This window comes from Eriocheir sinensis, chromosome 21 (genome assembly GCF_024679095.1).
Source record: "Eriocheir sinensis breed Jianghai 21 chromosome 21, ASM2467909v1, whole genome shotgun sequence".
Lineage (NCBI taxonomy): Eukaryota > Metazoa > Arthropoda > Malacostraca > Decapoda > Varunidae > Eriocheir > Eriocheir sinensis.
In genome coordinates this window covers 9648457-9671854 of record NC_066529.1, presented here as the reverse complement: position 1 = coordinate 9671854, position 23398 = coordinate 9648457, and the positions used below count along the sequence as shown (strand labels likewise).

The window sequence follows — 23398 nt, the reverse complement described above, 5'->3', positions numbered from 1 at the left end:
AATAGAAAAATGGGTACTAATACAGGTTGACTGTATACACAAAATTTCATAAATCAGTTCATTGGACACTGAGGGAGACCTGTACTTATTAGCAGTCAAACACACAAACAAAGCCAGATGGACAAAGATTAAGAACACTGTCACCCTTCTTGGAGGCAGGAAGTAATCATGAGGGAAATCCAAAAATTATGTCTAAAAATTATGTAAAGTTTGTACAACCTTACAATTTTTCTATTGAGGTGAAAAAGCATATGCCTGAAGATGATCTCTGTATTCTCGATAAGTTTCCCGCTAACTGGCTGGTAGAAAATAACATGTCTGAATAACATCCTTGTATTCCAAATAAATGCCAAATAATACAAATCAAAACATATTTGTTAACTCAAGTTGTTCCCTCCAATATATGTTATGTCAATTAAAATGATTATGACTTACAAAATTATGAATTAATGGTCACGTAAGTCTCAATTTTTAACACGTCACCCAAGTCAGCAACACAAGTGAGGTTTCAGATGCACACTACTTCATATGCAACTTTGACATTTTAACACAGATTGGAAAACAATATCCATAACTACCATAATATTCATTAGTTCCATAAATACAGAGAGGGAAAAAATACTATCAAAGTATAGTTTTTATCTATGTATTGTGATATATGATATAGGTCTGCAAAATAGCCTACATGATACAAGGCATACAATATACATTCACACTATTTCACCATCACTCATGGTCTCATCTGAGCCATTTGAGTAGACTCTGGAGTTCAAAAATGAGTTGATAATGATTTGTTTTCTTGTTTTTATCTGTGTTGAAATGTGTGAGCAGTTATATGTGAAGTAGAGTGTACCCAAAAACATGCTTGTCTTGCTGACTTGGGCAAGTAATGATAACAATTCAAACTTAGCTTCACATTACTTCCTAATCTCTTAATTCATTATCATTCTTATAAATATATATATATGAAGGAAATGCTGAGGTGATAGATAGAACTAATGGCAAAAATCATCACTAATAAAAAAAAATATGCCAGCCATTAAAAACTAATAGGAGTACTTAGTTTACTGCACATAGCAACTGATAAAATTGCAACCAAAGAGATAAGTATTTTTAATAATAATTCCATACTTACATGTGCAAGCCTTTCCACAGAAGCGAAAGCAATGAAATAACAGTCAAAAGAGAACTTAAGAATCAAGTGATACAGTATTTCTTGGTAACATTACTGTACACAAATGTTATCAATATAGTCAAAAGAATGCTACATATGTGCAAAGTAGTGTTGTTGCAGATTCAGTGTTAAGATATTTTTTGTGTGAAAATTAATTATCTGGTAAAAACTTACCTTCTGTTTCCTTCCTGACAAAGGAACAGAATAATGGTTTATGAGTAAGAATGTGGCATGATCAAACACAAGCTACATCAAACACTTACAATGCCAAAACTTGCAAACCAAAAAATACTCACGTGACCAATCCATAGTCTGGGATCTGCCACACCTTGACCACACAATCTTCTGAGCCTGAGGCAATGACATTGTCATTGAAGGGGTCCCATGCTATGTCCAAGACAGGTCCTTTGTGCCCACCAACCAACGGGTGGTCTGGAGGAATGCGACCTGCCTAAAAAAATTCCTTCACATTAACATACTTTTGCTCGTGTTCCACCATTTTCTTGAAAATTGGAAAATATCTGATTAATATTTTCAATTCATAGTAAAGGAATACCCATCCAAACGATTAAAATGTTTCAAGTTATATTCAGGTTCCATGCAAAAAATTGTATTTATAGGTATGAGAACATTACCCCAATCAACAACCTCCGAAGTACTCTTGGTCGGCTCGTTTTTTTGACTCCTCTAATGTCTTCTTTTGAATTTTTGTAAACAAAGGCAAAGCAAAGGCCAAAGACACTTTGCTCACGAGGATAGCATTCAGTTTGGTCATGGTCTGATTAATTATTGATTAAAGTGTCCTTGTATTAACTTTAACCTGGGTTCATAGTGCATACAGTACCATTGGAAGCCAGGTTTCTTCTTGGCTAAGACCACCTGAGGTCATCCTCGTCCATGTTAATACAACTGACATGGAAAAATGCCCACAAAAAATAGCAGCCCCATTGGCCTCCTCCACCATTTTATCATAAATGAATACAGTACCCTCCTGAGTTTCACGCTTGCTCCGTTCCGCAGGTATAGTGCTAAACTCGCGGATTGCGAAACTCGAGGTATTGAAAACACTAAAAAAACGCTTATTGGTTCCGGCCTATGGAGAAGCGGACTTTTTTTTTCTTCTTTACTCCCTTGTTATCTCAAAATACGTGCCGTGTAAAAAGGAAGAAAATGTGAAGAGAGAACAGGTCGTTTTGAAGCCGCAGCTGAAGCCAGCTGGCTGCCTTACGATTGGCTTACAGTTCTGAATACACGCTTGTGATTGTCTGAGTCCGATGATGTCATCGACGGCACTCATCCAATCAGCAACCTCTAACTATGGCGAAACGAAAGCTTTGTGAATATAGTCAATGTTGACAGTTAATTCATTAGTTCGTAGCTTTTACCGCGGGCCGTTTGCACGCATCACTGTGAATCTCAACCCAGCACGTGTAAACACGGTCACCCAACCGCTAGTTTCTTGAGAATTTTGTAGATTCAAAGTCGGCTGCATTTCACAGGAAATTCATCGAAATTCAAGTCAGAAACTCAGTCACCAGCATGTTGGTTATTTTCTCGTGAGGTCGGTAAGTTGTGGTCAAAAGAAGAAGAAAAGCATATCACCTGATCAGTATAGTAGCTATCCACGTGTTTATTCCAGTACCACAATGAGTTCCATGAAGCTAAATAAGCTTGGAGTAACCAAGTTGAGCAGGTCTTGGACTTCAGTCTTCTCCAAGCGTAGCCACTGCATTATCATGTCTGGGTCCTCACTGCTGAGTTCTTGTGGCATTAAATTAACAGTAGCAAGCTGTTACACACTCTCCCTTTGTCTTTGAGCTAACCACTCATGAACCAACAAATGCTTTCTTTTCATTTTTTTCTTTTTCTTCAGCAAACACCACAAAGCAAACTCTGCAACATCTGGCTCCATTGTTTGTTTTGCTTTTCAGCTGATATGACCCAGAATGCAACAGTCCTCTGTGTGACCAAACTTGATGAATTCGAGGCATAAATTGTCGGGAAATAATTTTGGTGGGAAATTCATGAGAAACAAGCTTGTGTGACCACTGGTGTCACACTGGGCTTTTTTCCTCCAACCGCATTGGCGTTAGGGGCGACCGGCAACTCCAACTTTTCCAGGCAACCTCGGTTGCCAGTTGCCCCAACAGTTTGAGGAAAATGGCCAGTGTGACACCGCCTTGAGGAATTGCGCGTGACGCCGACGGTAGGTAGACGTGACCCGTACGCAAAACTCAGGGCGGTAATGCGCTAAAGTCAGGATGGTAAGAATTTAGGATTGAGCGCGAAACTCGAATAGCACGAATCTCGGGAGGGTACTGTAGAAACCAACACAACAAATAGAAAACAGGAAAGGGAAAAACTCCCTGGTGTTGTCCCCATTAGTTTTACCCATGATCCAAAAATATAGCTAATAATACACTACTAACAGGATTTTTTTTTTTTGGGGGGGGGGGGGGTCTGTGAAGTCACCATGAGCAGGTGGGGCATGACTTTATTACTCCCCAAGAAGAGGTGACCCTAAAATTTACAGGGTGTCTTAAGGAATTGCTGGCAATGTGCTGGATGTTGGTATGAAAACTTTTCCATTTACAACTTTTTGTCAGCAGCTGTCAGGTCATCCAAAAGACCCCACAAGTCACAATACTGCCAGGGCACAAAGCAGCAATTTTCTTATTTACTGAATCATCTATCATGTAAATTTAGATAATTCCCTAAAGCATCATAAATATAGAGGATTTCCTGCAATAGATATATTTGAATACATGCACAAAACAAGCTTAAAAATGCACACTCCATCAGCATCAATACTGCAATAAATCTGATACAGCTAGTTTGCTGCTATCTGTTAAAATGACAATCCAACAAGACACAAAGCACACAAAGCCCACACTGCACCCATGTGCTCTACCTCCATATCAACCTACCTGTGATGCTTTCTTCGACACATATGTCTGCAAAATGGCCATGAATTTAGGAGTTTTGCATTAGCACTATTCCATCTAAATATTCTTAAAAAATTTAACACTTTTCAGTCTACAAGTCACAGCAATCTAAAAATAGTACTAACAACTGGCTAAAACATTTACTCACTATAATCTACTGTTACCAACATTTTGTGGGGTTACCTTCACTAAAAAAAAATATTCTACAACTACGCTAAATCTCCATCTTGTAACCTACATTCTCTAACAGTCACTTGACAATTGTTCTACACAATGGATCTCTGTTACATCATCTTTCTTTGTCTTCGAAGTTGCTATTGATAGCAACCTGAACTGCAAACACTAACCAAGAGCCTTGCATATTTAATTTATGGAATTAAAGTCTGATGTGAATTTGCATGGAAATAACTGACCATGATGAAAATGGTGCAAGCAGAGGTCCTGTTTACCTAAGACTTACCAAGGACCCCTTCTTATCAGGCACATAAACCCCATCCTGGAAGTGCATTAATAACTTCAGGCTAAGATTTAAGTTTGAAGTAGACCATCTTGACCTTAAGTTTACTTTGTTTATAAGGAAATGAGTTTGAAATCAAAAGCAATATTCACCTAGCTAGAATACATGGTTTATGTAAACAAAAAATATTTAAAGAATCAATTTCAGAAATAATTTAGGTATATGAACCTGTCATTATTTCTGCTACCCTTGATTCCTTTAGAGTGAGGAACCATAGTAAACCAAATAAAAAATGGTGAAACCATCGCAACATGAGAGAAAATACTTAAATCAGAAGAGGGCAAATTACCCAGTCACATCAATCCCATTGGTGTTCAGATATCTTCAAGTGACTGTCAGTACAACACTCACATATCTTATGGCCCAACAAGATCTGAGGTATACAGTGGTTTTCAGGAGATAGAGGGGAGTTTCCTTGCTTTGTTATTCTGATATTCATTCTGTTTTAGGAACCTATTCAATTCCAGCCTAAAAACTATCAGTTCCTTTGTTTCCTTCACCTCCAATGAATGCTTGCATATACCAGTAGTGTCTTATCATATCTGCCCATCTACTGCAATGTCCCTTCCTGCCTTTACTAAGAACTTTAGTGCCATAGATTCATTTCACTAATCAGTGTGTGCTCTTCATCTTTTCCTCTATTCATTCCACATAACTTCCATGCTTCATTTCTTATCGTGTGAATCCTTCATACCCCATATATCTTCCTTAGCATGTTCATTGTCACTTTTCTCACCTTTGATCCTTCTTGCTTTTACCACATATTGCTTCCATACAATATTCATGTATTCCCTTCAGTGTGTCTCCCCAAATCTTCCTCTAATTATTGGCACTCTCATAGCTCCAGCAACTTTTCTTCCTATTGCAACTCATTATCCACCTTGCCTGAATATCTGTAACTTACCAACAATGGCTCTCAGATATATAAGCTCCTCCAACTCTTCAGTAACTTCAAATTGTATGCCAATCTTGCAGTTCATTTCTCTCCTTTTTCACTATCATAAACTTACTTGTCCAAACACTAGCTTTTGTATTGTTGCTGTTCCTTGCCTCTACAAATCTTCTGATATATCTATGTAGGTCCTCCTCCACACACTAGACTGGAGATGTGGTGACCATTTTTTCCACTACTGAGCCTCTCTTCAACACAGTGGTCTTTATAACTCAATTATCCCATCTACATCGATCTTGAACACATATGTATGACAGGCAGGTGTAATAAGTTTGCTGATAGTACAACAGAAGACAGGGGTTGTGGTGTGACCAGTAAAGCTGGCATCACACTGGGCCAAAATCTGGTGAGCATGAGCTCTTCCTGGCAGCTTTTGCTCGCAAGCAAGTCACTGGTGTCCTCATGTTGATGAGCGACGAGCAGCGAGCAATGAGCAGCATTGTAAACAAAGCCTCAGTCATGGTGCCTACTACATCTACGCTTCGCATTACGGCTAAGTGTGCAGCTGTGATGGCATTACTTGCCATTATTCAACAAGCACAGAAGAAGAAAAGACAAGTCTGGGTTCAGTCATGGCTGAAGAGAAGGAAGACCCATGATGATTTGCAGCCATCTAACTTTCTTCAGCATAGACTTACAGAGATGAGGGTGGCTGTGGCCCCATAACCTGGGATGGTCCCTGACTTTAGATATTAAAAAATTCACAATACTGGAGGACCAATGAACTATAGAACTAGGAGCGAAGGTGGCCATGGCGAGTGTTTATTTCAGCTGGGCAGTCTTGGTCTTGATTAGGGATCCAGAAATCAAAATAAAAACCAACACTACTCTTCACAATATTATAAAATATTACAAACACCATCAAACATAAAACAAGTATGTGAATAAATTCTCTAATATCATGGATATACAGATCCAAAACACTAGGCAATATATGTTATTCATATATCAGTGCACCAAAGAGCTCATTTGACTGCCTGCTCGCGGCTCGCCGAGCTGCTCCCCATCCAAACAGTGAGCTAAACGCAGGAGCAAAAGCTCACAAGCAAGCCATCCCGCGAGCAAAAGCTGCCAGCAAAAGCTTATGCTCTCCAGTGTGACACCGGCTTAACTGATCAACAGAGAACAGAATAGAAAAGGAACTCCTCAATGATGACAGGTAGAAGATGTGCTAAAGCTGTTCAGAAAGTAATCACTATGGTTTCCAAAAACAAAGGAAATGAGGTGGGAAAAGTTCTGGGATGTGTATTTGTTTAAGTCATTTTCTTTGCAAAATGGACTCTGCCCCCAACCTTTCTATATGGATGTGCTATACTGAAATACTCTTGTGGAACAGGATCATATGGTTAGAATAGCTTAAATGAACTTGCCAAGGATATTTTTGTAGGTCCTGGTGAAGAAAAGATGAGGAGTCAGGAGATGCAAAGGCAAAATTTTAAAGCCAAATACAGTAAACCCTTGATATAGCAGACTAATTGGGGGGGAACTTAGTCCAGTAATGCTGAAAGTCTGTTATAAGCGGCGAAGATTAAAAAACAAAATAATAAGGATGAGCCTAATAAACGTGGGTATATAGTTTTTTTATTGTGTATGTTGTGTGCACGTTGTCTGTATAGCCATACAGCACACATGGCGATGGACTGCGAGGCACTGAGGCTGCCAGGTTGGCAGTGGGGCTTTGCAGGGAGGGCAGTCTTGTTACAGGATTGGATTGGATTAATTTAACCCTTTCATAGCTAAACGCTCGCAGCGAGCGTTAGGCGTATTTGCTGGTGGTGCTAAACGCTCGCTGCGAGCTCCACCCACACTCAAATCTCCCGCGTATGAAAGTGTTCCAACACTAATTCTCACAACACAGGATTGCAAATTGAGTGGGTTCTTCACTAAATTTGGTAGAAAATCATATCACCCAGCGCGGCAAATCTTCGGACAAGTAACTGGTGGATGTTCTTGCCCAATATAGCGGCATTTTTGCATAGCTTCCCCTATCACCTGACTGATTCTTTGACCAAATAGTTGTAAATATTGCAGTTGGCAATACTCCCTTGCCAGAATCTGAAGGAGAGATGTCCGCAGTTCTCTCAATATGGCTGATCATCTCGCACGCACTGACGTAAGTGTTAACATTCAACACTCCCTGAACGTGCATGTACGTTCGCAAGAGAAGCATACATAACCGACTCCTATAAATCTGGACCTCCTCTTTCCAATGGTGTTTTTGGTTTTTAGCTGTGATGAATAGTTTTTGAGATAAGGAGGTTAAAAGAGACCCCCCATTGGGCTGCCCGACTGCGCCTGAGGGGATAGTCGCGTCCTGTCCCACGCGCAAGGAAAGGGTTAAATTAGGAGCCGCAACAGCCAGAGTCATATGGCTCTTGTTACGGGTATGGGTAAAATTTTATAAGTGCACCAATCTCTCACTGGCAGACAAACCTTTTTTTTTATATAGTTTTTGGTGTGTTTTGAAATAATATGATAACTGTTTCTGTCATAAATAATCAAATGATTGACTTTTCAATGCCTGTTGTACACCCGCCAACGCCCGCAACCGCAAAATAGTTTGCAGAAAGAGGTTCAAATTGCTTACTGTTTCTACATTTCACTCACCGCTCACAAAGATCGCAAGTGGGCAAACTAGAATAAAACAAAGCAAATTAATGTATTTCCATCCATGTATTCCCCCAGTACGCATGCGTGGTGGACAGCAGAGCAACTTCTTTCTACGAGGAGGTATTTCTCCCAAACACTGGCCTGTGATTTGGACCACGCACGTCACCGCCATGTCCATTCCCGCGCTATGTATTTCCGCCGCCCCACACTGAGTGCCAAATAAATTTAAGCTAACCAAACATAACTTAACCTAACCTACCTAACTAGGGGCTTACCCCGCCTCAACCCCTTTATGATGTGTCAGTACCGACACTCACAAACAAACTTTCCATTACATTTTTCCTGGATTCATGCATAAGACTTTCTTGTGGTATAAATACATTTATAATTTGAATGGAAACCACGAGGAGGAATATATTTCATCAGGTGGGCTGAAAAAGACTACAGTAATCAAAGGATGAGACAAGAGATAGAGACAGGAGGGCTAGGTGACTAGCAGACCCTATTGTGGTTATCAGGAGTGGGTGGTCCAAGAACTATTCTCAGTAGGTCCCCGTGGATTTCTGACTGTCTGACTTTGTCCGTTGTATCCGAAACCCGTCAAAAGCAGGTCCGTTATATCAAGGGCTTGCTGTATATGATAAATTGAAGGTGCTGAGGTTGATGAAACTTTCTTTGAAAACATGAAAAGGATCTGGGTTAGCAATGGTGAGGAAATTGATAGGGATTCCTATGATAATAGATAAGTATGCCTGTTGTTGGTGTGCGAGTATGCCAGGGAGCTGGAGTGGAATGACTTGAAAGGGATAACTCTGTAAGGCAGGATCATTGACAGAATATGTTAACCTTTGTCATACCCTTTTCATTTGAAGGCCACTAACATATAATCTCAGTTGAAGTTTGAATCATCATGCAATGTCATAAGTGATGCAATTATAATCTATATCCTCTTCTGATTGTGTTTTCTCTCTCACACTGACTACCTTAAAAAATATCAAGCGAGCAAAATTTAAGAAAAAAATAAAATGCTCAAATACACATACCTTGAGGTTTAATAATGAATTGTTAAAGAGTTGTGTTAATACAAAATCTACACTCTTATTTAATTAAAATTGATCAATGTTGCTATGTTACCTACAGAGGCACTCAGAAATGCAATGGTTATATATTTCATATTAATATGAAAAATAATGGAACCCTCTGTATTCATCTTTTTCTCAGTAATAATAATGATAATAATAATCTTAATAATAATAATAATAACAATGATAATAATAATAATAATAATAATAATAATAATAATAATAATAATAATAATAATAATAATAATATATGTTCCTGCTCTTCTAAGCCATTAATTAGGATTTTGTAATACACAAGTTAAATGGCTATTCAGCACCCTACTTTCCTAGACTAATATTCTCTTTACAAGCCATTCCATAACCTTTATAAACTTGAAGGAAATAACCAACCACTACTCCTTGAACATACAGTAATATGCTGAAATTTCACTTTTAAGGAAAAATAAAAATAATTTATGAAATTTACCTACACAAGATTAACCATCATAATTAAAGCTAAAAAGAATACATTGAAAATTTTAAGGGCATCAAAACATCTTGAAATGAACTGACAACTTACAAATTAATCAAATCAAAACAGCATTGTGACTTACTTTGTTAATTTTGTTGAGTGGAAGAACAATGAAGGCACCACCTCCGCCTGATTCTACTATTATGGCGCAGAACTTTGGGTTGACAGCACAGAAAGTAGAGTCCCATGATGACTTACTAACTCGTACATTATCAAAGCACTGTTCCCTCTTCAGGCAAGTGCCATATACATGACGAAACTTGCTTTGTCGAACCAGACGGAATGACATCTGAGAAATGGAAAGGCTCATTTAATATAAAACAACAGCATTTGTCTGTCCACTTATTTTAGTCAACAAACTAGGCAAATTTCCCAGATCCCCTCAGAATGACAAACCTAAGTTAGTTTTGCATATTCCAAAACACCCAAGATAATTATGACCGTCCTACTTTTCTCTGTAAAGTAAGCACCAAAGATATTAAAGCCTTTTAAGCATTTTCATCTTCAGTCTAACTTTCAGACATACTCCATGGAATGCCTCAACCATTCTAGTAAGTTTTCCTGAGAATCACTTATAATATGACTATGTTGTCTTTGGATCTAAGGTTCTTAAGTTATTTTACATCCATTCTGATACCTATGTTACCTCACTCCAATTTCTTATAGCATTCATGCAAACAGTGAATTATTTTGGAGATGTTGCATCCTCTTGCCTATAGTCTATCGATTATAACTTGAGACCTTGGGCTCCATTACTCTCCTCAGAGAGGGTCGCTACCTCTCCCTCTCTCTCTCTCTCTTTTGCATGGCTATGCAGGGCGCGAGAGTGAGATCTACTTGAGTCGTCCATTGTGGCGGAATGCTGAATGGTGTGGCCTGGCGCCTGTTGCCAAGGTCCGTCAGGCAGCAACGTTGCGTGAACCACGTTGCCAAGTGATATAGAAGGTTTACTGAGTCATTGTCTTTCCCTCTAATCCCAAGCCATTCATAACACCATGCAGTCAAATTATGAATATATAAATATTCCATAAATAGATAATGTACAGAATAACAGTGAGACAGATCGCCATGCGCAGGTCATCGCTAGATCTATAAACAATGGGGGTTTCCCCGGGCCAAGCCACAGGGCTCAAGTTAGAGTCAATGGACTATAGCACCTTTCTTGATAACAATTTTCTCAATTTTATTGACTTTAGTGGTTGCCATGCTGTCTCTATGTACATCTTCCAACACTATATGGTTCATCTACACCCTGCATCTTGTGTGCCTCCAAGACTGTTTATATAAGTTCTAACTGAGTCAAGTGCTCTCCCAACTGAGAAAAGCTTTGTACACCATGTAAAACATCTGCATCCATATAATAATGGAGTTTCACCCGAGTTCTATAGCCCCTAACACCTCTTATAAACAAATGCTGATTCTCTTACTGTATTCTCCTGCTCGTGAAGTTACCAAGGGTGTAAACTTGTCCTGGTGAAGTAACAACTAGGACACACCCAGCTCTGGCTCTCCTCTAGTCTTATCTGTATTCAGTTCCCCAGAGTAAGCTACCACTAGTGTGTTTTAGTAGGCTTTCTCTTTTATCTTAAAAATGAAACTGCTATGAAGACACAACAACTGATGTAAATATGGAATTCATAATGGTTAACAAGATGTTCAAGCTAAAAAAAAATCACTAAGCATGTAGTGTATAATGAAACATATTTCAGTGTGTGGCAACCATCATGCGGATGTGATAGCAGCCTTATCTGAACACTCCTACAAAAACACCCTACTGACTCTGCCTGACATTATCCCTTTAATCAGAGCTATATCATCCATTTCCTGACAATCAGTAATGTTATGAATACATAAATACACACACCTTGAAAAGGAGTTAAAACCAAAAATATTAATTAATTTTAAACTAAGTTTGACAAGCTGAGATTTGGAGAAAGAATCCTTTGAGTGTAGCTTGCTTCCTGTGTACCACAACCAGGTAAACCCACACATGTGTATCACAACCAGGTGAACACACACACAAAGAAAAATAAATCAAAATGCTTAAAAGATATCAAGAAATACAGCTTTATCAATAAATATCTAGATCAATGTACAAAGTAGTAGTTCAATCCAGAAACTAGGTGAGTAGAGAGATAAGGTTGACTGAGATTCAGACAGGATCCCTGGAGCTTACCTCATTTCCTGTGTATAGCACAACTAGGTGAACAAACACATACACATACACACACACACACATACAAAAGTATGATATTTTCATAGAGGCATATGAGACAGGAGTCAAAAAATATATCCCATTATATAAACCAATAGAAAGAGGAAAGAAAGTTTGATTTAATGCAAGATGTGCAGGTGCAAAGGAAAAAGGGGACATAGCGTGGAAAAGATTGAAAAGAAATAAGAACCAAAGGAATAAAGAAGACTTTAAGATAGCAAGAAATGAATATGTGAAAATAAGGAGGAAAGAAGAGAAAGGATATGAAAAGGATATTGTTGAAAAGTGTAAGGAGGAACCTAAATTGTTCAATAAATTTATAAATGGAAAAATCAAACTAAAGGAAAAAATAGAAAGACTGAAAGATGGAAATAAGATAATTGAAGATCCTAGACATAACTGAGCTACTAAACAAGAGGGTGTTTTTTTGCAAAAGAATCACAATTTAATGAACCACAGGATGATAAGATAAATGTTCAAATGGAGGAAGTAATAGTAACTAAAGAAGGGATAAATAAAGTAATGGAGGAGCTGGAAGAGAGAAAAGCAATAGGACCGGATGGAGTTTCAGGTTTTATTTTGAAAGAATGCAGAAATCAGCTGGTTGGACCGGTATATGATATCATAAAGTGCTCAATATCAACTGGTAAAGTACCTAAGGAATGGCGAAGGGCTGAGGTGGTCCCTATATATAAAAGCGGGAAAAAGGAAGAACCTCTGAACTATAGACCAGTATCATTGACCAGTATACAGTACCCTCTCAAGTTTCGCGCTATCCGAGTTTCGCGATCCTCGAGTTTCACGCTCAATCCTAAATTCTTACCATCCCGACTTTTGCGCATTATCGCCCCGAGTTTCGTGTTGCTTTGACATGTACGGGTCACATCTACCTACCATCGGCGTCACACGCGATTCCTTAAGGCGGTGTCACACTGGCCGGTATCCTCCAACCGTTGGGGCTATTGGCAACCGAGGTTGCCCATGCGCCCAACCAGGAGCGAGTTGTCGGTTGTCGATCCGTACAGATGGAAAACGGTTGGGGGTACGAGCAACCGCGTGGCTGTATGTAAACAAACAGACGATGGCAGTGGCTGAGGAGTAGGGAGCAGTGGAAAATGGCCATTCAAGAAACTCGTAAAGTAGACTGGCAGAGCTGCTTTGTTCACTATTTATCGATACAGGGCGACTGCTTTGTTTATGTTGTGAATACAGACAACCGACCTTGACCGTGTGTGACGCACACCCAAAAAGTTGGAGTTGCCGGTCGCCCCTATCGCCAATGCGGTTGGAGGAAAAGGCCCAGTGTGACACCAGTAGCTTAAAGGCGCGGTCACACGAGCTAGTTTCTCAGGAATTTCCCACCGAAATTATCTCCCGACAATTTTCTGCCTTGAATTTATCCTCAAGTTTGGTCACACAGAGGACTGTTGCATTTTGATAAGCTTGCAGCACCCCCTCACCTCAACAGGAGTGGCTTACACATACTGCAGCTGGTGTCTGCCTGCCTCCTCTCTAGTTTCTACATTACCAATTTTACAAAGAAGAAGTCATAACAATTCTAGAAGATTTAAAACAAATATTCTCAGAAAAGCAACCAGTACAACAAAAATAAAGAACATGGAAATTCTATGTTAAGTATACATAAAGAAAAAATTATACCATAACTGCATGTGTTTTGGGTTACTGCAAATTGTATTAGAATACTTGTTCTAAGGATAAGCGTCATGTATTATGGACTTTTAAGTGACAGCTGCTTGGCAGCAACCTGGCAGCTGTCAATCTAAGTGACATAATGCCAGCATGTAACTTGGTAACACTACTGTAAAAAAGGGCTGGTGTTGAAGTGACAAAGTACACATAAGAAACATTGAAAAAGCTTGCTGAAGTAGGGGTTGATTCAAGATCTGGACAGCATGTGGGTAATCTTTTGGCACTCAACGATGGTTGAAAATTGTCAACTGCTTGCAGTGGGACTTAAACCTGTGATCACCACGTCCACATGCTGAAAACTCAGCCGCCGCCCAGTGAGAAGGGTCAACTGCTGTGGAGTGTGCCACATACCCATATGGCCAGAGTTGACATTCAAGGACTAGGTATGCAGGTAATAGGCTTCAATTCAGTCTCACAGAGCAATATCCGATTTCACAAAATCAAAATCAATCTAGCAATTCTCCATGATTCTCTGATAACACTTATTACTAATGGCATCAAATGCAGAGCAGACAATTAATTTTGCAGAGCCATACAGAGTTAGAGCAGAGAGCACAACGATGTATAGGATATGGCTGGGGAAGAAAGAATGGAGGAGGTGACTGAGTTTAAATATTTAGGGACAGTTTTATGTAAGCATGAAAGGTGAGGTGAGGGGAAAGAGTACTGAAGGGCAGACAGGTAGCAAGTGCATTGGAGAGTTATGAGAGGAAGAAGCATGAGCATGGAGTATTATCTTCTCTAGCTCATCCCTATACTGTCCAAATCCCTTACGCATGAGTTAACCAGCATCTTCACTCTTTCATCACTCACGCTGATAAACTCTGGAACAATCTTCATCTGTATTTCCTCCTGCCTACAACTTGAACTTTTTCAAGAGGAGAGAGTATCAGACCACCTCTCCTCTCGAAATTGACCTTTCTTTCAGCCACTCCTCTTAACTCTTTTTCACAGAAGCAGTGATTTGCAGGGTTTTTTTTTCATTATTGTTTTTTTTTACCCTTGAGTTGTTTCCTTTGCTGTAAAAAATATAAAAAAAGGAACATGAAATTTTCTGAAATCTCCATGCCCTCACCACACACATGGACATAATGTACTGTTTCATCCAGTAAGCCTCCAAACACCTGTACTGCAGGGGCTCAATTTAGCAGAGAGCTTGACTTAAGGAAAAATATCGTGCCGCTTTTGCAGAAAAATTCTGTTAAATTCCGAACATTTCTGCTAACTGTCATTGATGAGCTCCATGTGGAGCGTCAGTCTGTTGTTCGCTGCCACCAGACCTCCTACGCACTCCAGTGTTGACAGTGCTTTTTGTGCGTTTACACAAATTCTGTACTATTACTACTACTACTCAGATATCAGAAAAGCTTCACAGGCCTGACACCAATGATACATGTAATGTCACTGTATGACCTTTATTTTTTATGTAAAATAACATACAAAAACATGGGAGGCCACTGGGTGAAGTATTTGGGGACTGTGGTGGCCACAAAATGCATTATCTCAATTTAGCAGAAAACTTGATTTAGCAAACTGGTGCTTGGCTGAATTAGTTCACTAAATCAAGCTTCTACTACCTTGGTCTTGGCCAAAGAGGTTTAAAGTCAATGTCCATGGTATTGCCAATAGATGCTCTACAATGACTTTGATCCATAACTCCATATATGTGTTGAAAAGTGATGTGGCAAAGACACAGCCCTCGCAGGAAAGAAGCAAGATACAACCCCACACACTTCACAGTACTTGCAGTCCCAGAGTACAAACTAGCAGTGGTGGACACCGCTAACCAAAAAGTTAGCATCGCTAACTGGTAATCCACTAAGTAAAAAGTTAGCTTCGCTTACGCTAAACCTCTACTGATAAAGAAATTAGTGGACTGGAAGCTAATGCTAACTACTAACTTTTTGTGTATGGATTTAGCTTCGGTTTAGTATTTTGGCTTTAAAACCCTTAAAAACAGACCTACTGACCTGAAATTTCAATATGTTGTAGCTTAGACATAGCGCTTTCCAGAACGGTATAGCATGTCAAAATCAGATGATGATCAAACTGGGTGGCATGCGCTGGGTGTGTCCTCTTGACATGTGGCTTCAAGTTGTCTGTCCATTAACCCCTTCACTCCGGCGACGCCGACGTTGGCATCACCGTTAGTCCTCTTCTAAACCTCTTCCATTTCCTCTTAATCCTCTTCTAAACCACTTAAGAGGAAATGGAAGAGGATTATGAGGAATTTAGAGGAGGATTGAGAGGTTTAAAAGAGGATTAATCCTCTTCCATTTCCTCTCGACCCTTTCCATACTGTGACGCCGACGTCTGCGTCACGGATGGAAAGGGTTAATGACGGTCCTCTTGGGGTGGTACATGACACACCAGAAGTGCAAGACATTGGCGTTCGTCATATCTCTTGATTTAAGGACAAAGTACTTCTCCAGGTGGGGCCACGAGTTCTGGAACTTCTGAGACTCCTGGCCATCAGCTTGAGTGTCCTACGCTTCACCCACAGCTGCTGCCAGCTCCTAAACAAGGTCAACATCCTCAGGCAGAACAAAAATGTCCTCCATGACGTCTATAACGATAAACAAGGCGACAATAATGAATGCGACGCCTACACGGTGACAACGCTGCAGCTGAACTGAACAAAAAGCCCAACAAGCAACAACAAGAAGAAAAAGAAGCCTCCAGTTCATCCTAAATCTGTATATTTTACCCAAGATTTCCTGCAAATTTATGCATTTTATACTTTTTTCCATAACTGACACTTATTATTATTATTATTATTATTAAGTTTAATTCTTATCAGGTGGAAAATATAGAGTTTTTGTTATCAAATCCCAAGTTCAAAGAGTTGAAAATGGAAGATGCATTACCCTAAAATACCCAGAAGTTTCCCTAATAATTGTCAAATTACCCTACTTTAAGGTGTAATTTACCCAAAAGTGGTAGCCCTGGAATTATTGCTACATTTGGCTCAACTGGTGCTGTGTCTACCCACAACAGACAAGAACAAACCTGTATGAATTTTTAGCGGACTTAAGTTAGCGGAGAAACTTCATTTAGAGGAAGCTAATTAGTCCGCTAGCTGTTTCCAAAGTTAGCAAAAATGCTAAACAGCTAACTAAAAAGTTAGCTTCGCTAATTAGTGGTTAGCAGAACCGTGCCCACCACTGCAAACTAGTCAATAGACCAACAGTCATTGCAGCAACCCCACAGAGTTGCAGGAGATCCCAGAGTGCCTCAAAATGTATTAAATCAAACACCTTTTTGAGATCAACATGGGCTGCAAACATTCCCTGTTGAAACACAAATCAGCACTCCACCAGTACACACAGCAGCAGGATAAGTCAACTGTTGGTTCACCAGGCATGAGTCAGGACTGCTCAGGTCTCTACAGCTTCAGCAGTTGGCTACACTTCTTTGAAGACTGGCAACTGAGTGTATCATTAGAGGGCATCCTACAAGGTCCTCACAGCATACTTAAGAGCATATGCCAAGTCTTTCAGTTTCTCAAGATGAAGCACAGCATGGTTACATCTTGAGATCCTTCTTGACCTGAAACAAAGCTTGAGTGTAGAAACAAAAAGTCAATAATAAGTTGCAAAGAATTCTGGGTTAATCTAGCTAACTACTGCTTCTGTTATACCAAAAAAAATAGCATGCGGAGTGCATAGGATACTTCATTTGCTTCACTTTTTTTTTATTTATTATTATTATTATTATTATTATTATTATTATTATTATTATTATTATTATTATTATTATTTTTTTTTTTTTAGATACCAATTCATATCAATTTACTGCGCCAACAGCTTAAATATGTGGGGATGCCTTGAAAATTTCTTTAAAGTCCACAGTTGTTGTTTCACGAGGGCTTCCTAAGCAGACTGAGCCTCATAGGTGCCTTACACTACATCACAGAAACTAGTTCCTAAGTCAGTAATATCCAGAATGCACATGGATCATTACGATTTCAGACATAAAACGGTCTTTAAGAATTCTACGTTATTTTCTTTTCTATATTAAAGCAAATAATGGCACAAGTATTTGTATTTTATAATTTTAAAGGACTACAGTCATGAAGTGTTACATACTACGCAGGGTGTGTATCAGGGCTGACACCTATAGGCGGGTTCCTGAAGCTCAGTTTTTCTCAAGCCACCATGATGGATGGATGGACCGACACTCTAGTCTTCTTTAGTCTCCTTAAAATATAATTCTACTTCACCTCTCGGTAAGTGTTAACTGAGTATTTAACCTCTTTATTGGTATGCATGAAGTTTGACAAAAGGACCGATTACTATCCCCAAACCAAGTCCTTGTGACCCTTCAATACCACCATATTCGAACAGTGACATGGGCGTGTGACATGTGCGCTTGGTGACTCGCGGTCACATCAAGCTGTGACAAGCACATGTCAGAAACCAACCGCATATTGTTCAACGCGCGCTACTCAGAATTTGAGTAAAATGGAGGCCAGGGTGATAGGTAGCAATCAGTGGCCAGTAGGTCACTCCCAGGTCAGTAGACAGCAGGAGCGTCAGTGCTGGACGACATTTCCCTAGAGTTGCTCTACTTTACCGTTTACCGTTGATGAGGTTTCAGGCCCTGGTCCACCACCGTAGCAGCGCTCCACAGGGCCACCAGCATTATAACAGTAATATTAGCACCTAAAGTTGTGCTCAATCCTCATGTTTGTAAAGTCGTAGGATTTAGTGAATAAGTGAGTCTTCAGCGCTTTCTTGAAGATTGCCAGACTGCCACTATTCTTAACATCCCCAGGTAACTCATTATAGAGCTGCGGGGCGCTCTTCTCAAATGCTCTGAAACCCAGTTCCAGGTTAACCCTAGGCTCATAGAGTCTATACTTTTCTGCACTGTCTCTCATCCTTACCGACTCACAACATGGCTTTCAACCTAAACGGTTATGTGAATCGCAACTCATTACTACATTTCACAACATTATGAGGCTACTTGACCGACGTGACACCAAACAAGTTGACACTATTATTTTAGATTTTGCCAAAGCCTTCGACAAAGTCCCGCACAAAAGACTGACATTAAAATTGAAGTACTACAGTATTTCAGGACCTATTCTACACTGGATCACGGCATTTTTTTACTAACCAGACTCAACGTGTTCTTAATGACGGATCTTCATCTGACACTGTCCCTGTTTCTTCAGGTATCCCACAAGGCACCGTTCTAGGCCCCCTTCTTTTCCTCCTGTACATTAACGATCTTCCACTCTCAATGCCTAACTCTTCCACTAGACTATTTGCCGACGATAGTTTGCTGTTTAGAGCAGTAAAGACTACTGACGACTGCAGACTGCTACAAAAAGACTTGGACGCCCTCCAGAGGTGGGAGCGCACCTGGCAGATGCATTTCCGCCCTGACAAGTACAAACTATTAAGGATCACCAGAGCTCACAACCCCATCCATCACACTTACACTCTCCATAATTCAGAACTAGAATCTGTCCACACACACAAGTATCTTGGTGTCCACCTCTCCACTAACCTAAAATTCAACACTCACATCAGTGCCACAGCCAACCAAACTCTGGGGTTCCTGAAGAGGAATTTACATAACTGCACACCTGACATAAAACACATAGCTTATGACACACTTGTGAGACCAACACTTGAATACTGCTCCACGGTGTGGGATCCTTACACACACAGAAACATTGATAGGTTAGAACAAATCAACACCAAGGCAGCTAGGTTCATTACAAACAATTACACTAGAACGCCTGGCATCACAACACGGATCAAACAACAGATAAACATGGAACCTCTTCACTTACGCAGACAAGCACACAGACTTACCCTTATGTACAAGATTACAAACACTCACATTGACATTGACCCACAAACATACCTACACAATGCAAACAGTCAACGCACTCATAACACACACATCCATAAATACCAAGCACTTAACACTAACACTGACGCTTACAAGCACTCATACTTTCCACGCACCATACGTGACTGGAACAGCCTCCCTCATCAGATTTTAGACTGCGGTACAATAGACTCATTCAGAAAACAAATACACACTCACTTGTCCCCCCAACAGCCAACACAAATATGTGTGTTATGCACCTGTAGAGGTGCCCTGTGCATCATAGATCCAGATCCAGATCAGTGACATGGCGGTGTCTAAATGAAAATCCCGTAGTAAATTTATCACATATTCAGGTTTACCAAGTCATGTTGCTTGATAGGTCAAGACACATATTTATTAGAATATTTGTGACTTAATGGGAAGCCAATGCAAATCTAGAAGTTCAGGTGTTATTCTCTCATGTGGCAGTAGACCCTTTATTAGCCTTGCAGCTCTGTTCATGACAAGTTGTAATTTCTTCAGCAGATATTTAGGAAGGCCATAATAAGGTGAGTTACAATAATCCACCTTACTAGTTACGTGATTATATATAAGCATCTTCATGGTCTTATCATCCAAGTTTTTCCTGACAAATGAAATATTTCTTAGATGGTAGCCTAGCCTTCTGTTCTCACCACCACTTCTAGGGTCTTTTTCCCTAAGAGGTTATAATGTGGGGGGGTCCAGGGGGGCACAGCCCCCTTTGGTTAGGAAGAGGGCAAAGCCCCCCTGTTAGAGGTTAGGTTATTTAAAGTTCGGTTGGGGTACTTTAAATATATTCGACATGAGGTGTGGGCTGTCAAAAATTTTGCAGCGCGGGATAGATTTCGGCGGCAGTGGTGAGGGGGTTCCACTGCGCTGACCATCCAATGACAAGCCCAACACTCATCAACAGACCGGCTGCAGTGGGTGCTAGGTTATGTTATAATTGATTACAAGAGAATACGATAGGGACTTTCCTTACTTTCAAGACCAGGGAATTTTCCCTATTTTAGTGATTTTATTTAGGGAAATTTTGGAAGCCCATTTTTCAGTGATTTTCCCTTCCCCCCCCAAAAAAACGGTTCCCCACAGGTCCCCAGGCTTGTGTTGGCAGGTAGGGGGGCTAGAGTGGTGGTGGGGGAGAAGTAGTTGTTCTGTAGTTTTACCAATTTCTGCATCTCAGAAAACCCTTGAGTTCTGAAGGCTCTTCCAACAAGCACTTGTGAGAATGTGGTACGTACATCTCCTGAGCTACTCCAACATTGCTATACCATGTCTTTTGGTGTTCCTGATAATATAGTCATGAGAACCAACACAACTCATAGCGAGTTCTTTCAGTGCCAGTATTAGCAGAAAGTTGCTAAAGATTAGAAGTGCCTCCCTACAGGGACACCAGTCTAATATGGGGTCGTTTGGTGTAGAACACCTCCATCGCTTCCGTTTCACATATCATGGTAGGAGTGTAAATATATATGCATAGATAGATAGAAATATAGATATATGCTAGGTACAATGTCACAACCCAAATTTAATATTCTGCATAATGTTCCGGGATATATTTTTTTCCCGGGAAGGAAAGCTCTTTGAGGCCCTTACCTGGCACTAAAACAACATCAAGCACAAGGAGAACCTGCTCCCAAAAAATAAGCGACTCTCCCAGATTTAGCTTTGGGCCCATGCCAACTCAATCTGCCTAAACACCAAGACATGAACCAGGGCAAGGATTGAGGGCATCACACACCGCAACATGCACCCTCCCCACGAAACCCATCCCCGTACCTCGCATGTGGGGAGAGGGAGGGGGAGCCTACGATATGTGCTAATGTGGCAATGGATTGTGCCCTGCTGATCTGCGACAATCTAGCCATGTCACGCCTCTCCCTGTGAGCCTATGATTCCACGAACATTCCAAAGACCTTACATAACCGATTCATTTCCCTGGGGCAGATAAATAAATGACATAGCGGCGCCGAAGCTGTGATATATGGTCAGGTTAGGTGGAGACACTTCGCGCCATGGGGGGGTGGGGAGGGGGGGTGAAGAGTGACTTGCCCCAACAGCGGTTAAAAAATTAATTCAAAATACATGAAAAAAATTACCAGAATAAAAGTTTCGCCCTTTTAATAAAACAAAACCGGAAACAGAAGGGAGAGGAAGGAAAAGGGAATGGAAGAGAATAGTAGGGAAAGGAATGAAAGGGAAATAATTAAATGAAAAGGAACGAAGGGAAGAGAAGGGAAGGGAAAAGAAGGGAAGGGAAAAGAAGGGAAGGGAAAGGCATGAAAGGGTAAAAGGCAGTGAAATGACCCTAATTTATTTTTATCTCTAACTCCATTATGAGTCACATGTAAAAATACGATCTCACACACACAGACACACGCACACGAAGGACACACACACACACACCAATATATAATTACCTTTGTTGTTGTAGGTAAAAATTATCACAAGCGATTATGTCTAGTTTTGTACAGAACTTAAATTTAGCATCACAAGGAGCGAGCGACAGCCAACCTCCCGCCACCACCGTAAGACACACACTGAAGGGAGAAATTCCAATCATACGCCGGCAAGTCGCTCTTTTACGCCTCTTCCTCCCACACTTCGCTCAGAATACTCACATGATTAATTTTAGCGCCAAGAAAAAGCCAAGTCACGGGTTTCAAGCATGGTGTTAGCCCGCTTTCTTATTAAAAACGGTTGTGCACGTAAGTTTGGAAGGTGTTTTAGAAGTTTAGGTTGCGTAGCAGGGAGTTGCGTCTCGAGATCTACGTTATTAGATTGTCGTGCTTAGCCCATTGCCTATGCCGGTTTCTGCCCCAAAGCTGTCGCATCCCCACAGAAAACAATTTTCAATTATACTTATTATCAAAACCGTTAACTATCGATATTTTTCTGCGAGTTGGAAGCATGACTCAGCGTTCCCAAAGCTGCTCTGGTTATCGTATTCATAAACTGTTTGTCGCGCATCTGAGAACACGGTTTGAGGTGGAGAGACCCAAAGCAGACCTTATTAGGGCAACATAGGAAGGGAAGAACTCTGATAACAAACTTTCCACGCGGGAAGAACACACAGGAAATAAGGAAAGCAGGCCGTTGACAGTCTGTTGTGATTCAAGAGTTTGGAGCCTAGAGCAAAAAATCATTCCTAGATCAAAGTAGCAGGGTGTAGTAGATGAATCGGAAAGAGTTTGAGTCAATAGGAGGGCATCAAGCGAAAGTAAAAGTTATAATAAATTAGTTACAGAGAGAGAGAGAGAGAGAGAGAGAGAGAGAGAGAGAGAGAGAGAGAGAGGGCACCTGTAATCACCAATGTTCACTACAGGTAATTTAACTGAGATGGCTAAAAACTAATCTTGGTAATCATCGCGTGGCATATGTAACTCTTATCTAATCATAGGAGACTAATTACTAACCCTTACTGCACATTTAAAACACGCCAAACTGCTGATAATTACGGTGCACTTCATCATAATTGCTTTACGTCTTAACATTAAAAGCGACAAAGTATACTCTCTCTCTCTCTCTCTCTCTCTCTCTCTCTGATGATATCGCAATTTCCGATGACGTCCTTATCAGTGTATATTACTGCTGATTCCTTAGTCAAATTTGGCCTCAGTGCCGGTGGTATTCTAGTGGCTTGGCATGAGGCTACTGCACGCTGCCCTTGGCCCAGATGCTAAGAAAGGGATGGGGGAAAACACAAAAGAGAAAATCTATCCTGTGGCGTAGGTTGTATCATATACGTAACAGTACTACGGAGAATAAAGAACTTTCTTGTTGGCTCCTTGGCGCCCGCTGAGCACCGGGC

The 23398-nt window shown here is 40.4% G+C and overlaps 1 protein-coding gene across 6 annotated transcripts in view; it reads right to left on the bottom strand.

Annotated features, from left to right (window-relative positions):
- The window catches only part of LOC127001639 (coronin-6-like), a 46389-nt gene extending 24215 nt beyond the window's left edge, over positions 1 to 22174 (bottom strand). For 2 of the 6 annotated variants that reach the window (XM_050866541.1, XM_050866546.1), the window contains exons 1-4: positions 22008 to 22174; positions 9874 to 10080; positions 4580 to 4615; positions 1471 to 1625 (exon numbers count right to left, since the gene is read on the bottom strand). In XM_050866541.1, coding sequence (XP_050722498.1) covers positions 1471 to 1625; positions 4580 to 4615; positions 9874 to 10080 — 398 coding nt within the window. In that variant the 5' untranslated portion in view covers positions 22008 to 22174. Of the gene's footprint in view, positions 1 to 1470; positions 1626 to 4101; positions 4129 to 4579; positions 4616 to 9873; positions 10081 to 11218; positions 11382 to 22007 lie in introns of those variants that run through there. The other 4 variants (XM_050866543.1, XM_050866542.1, XM_050866544.1 and 1 more) reach the window with 4 other exon arrangements.
- Positions 22175 to 23398: the final 1224 nt, after the last annotated feature.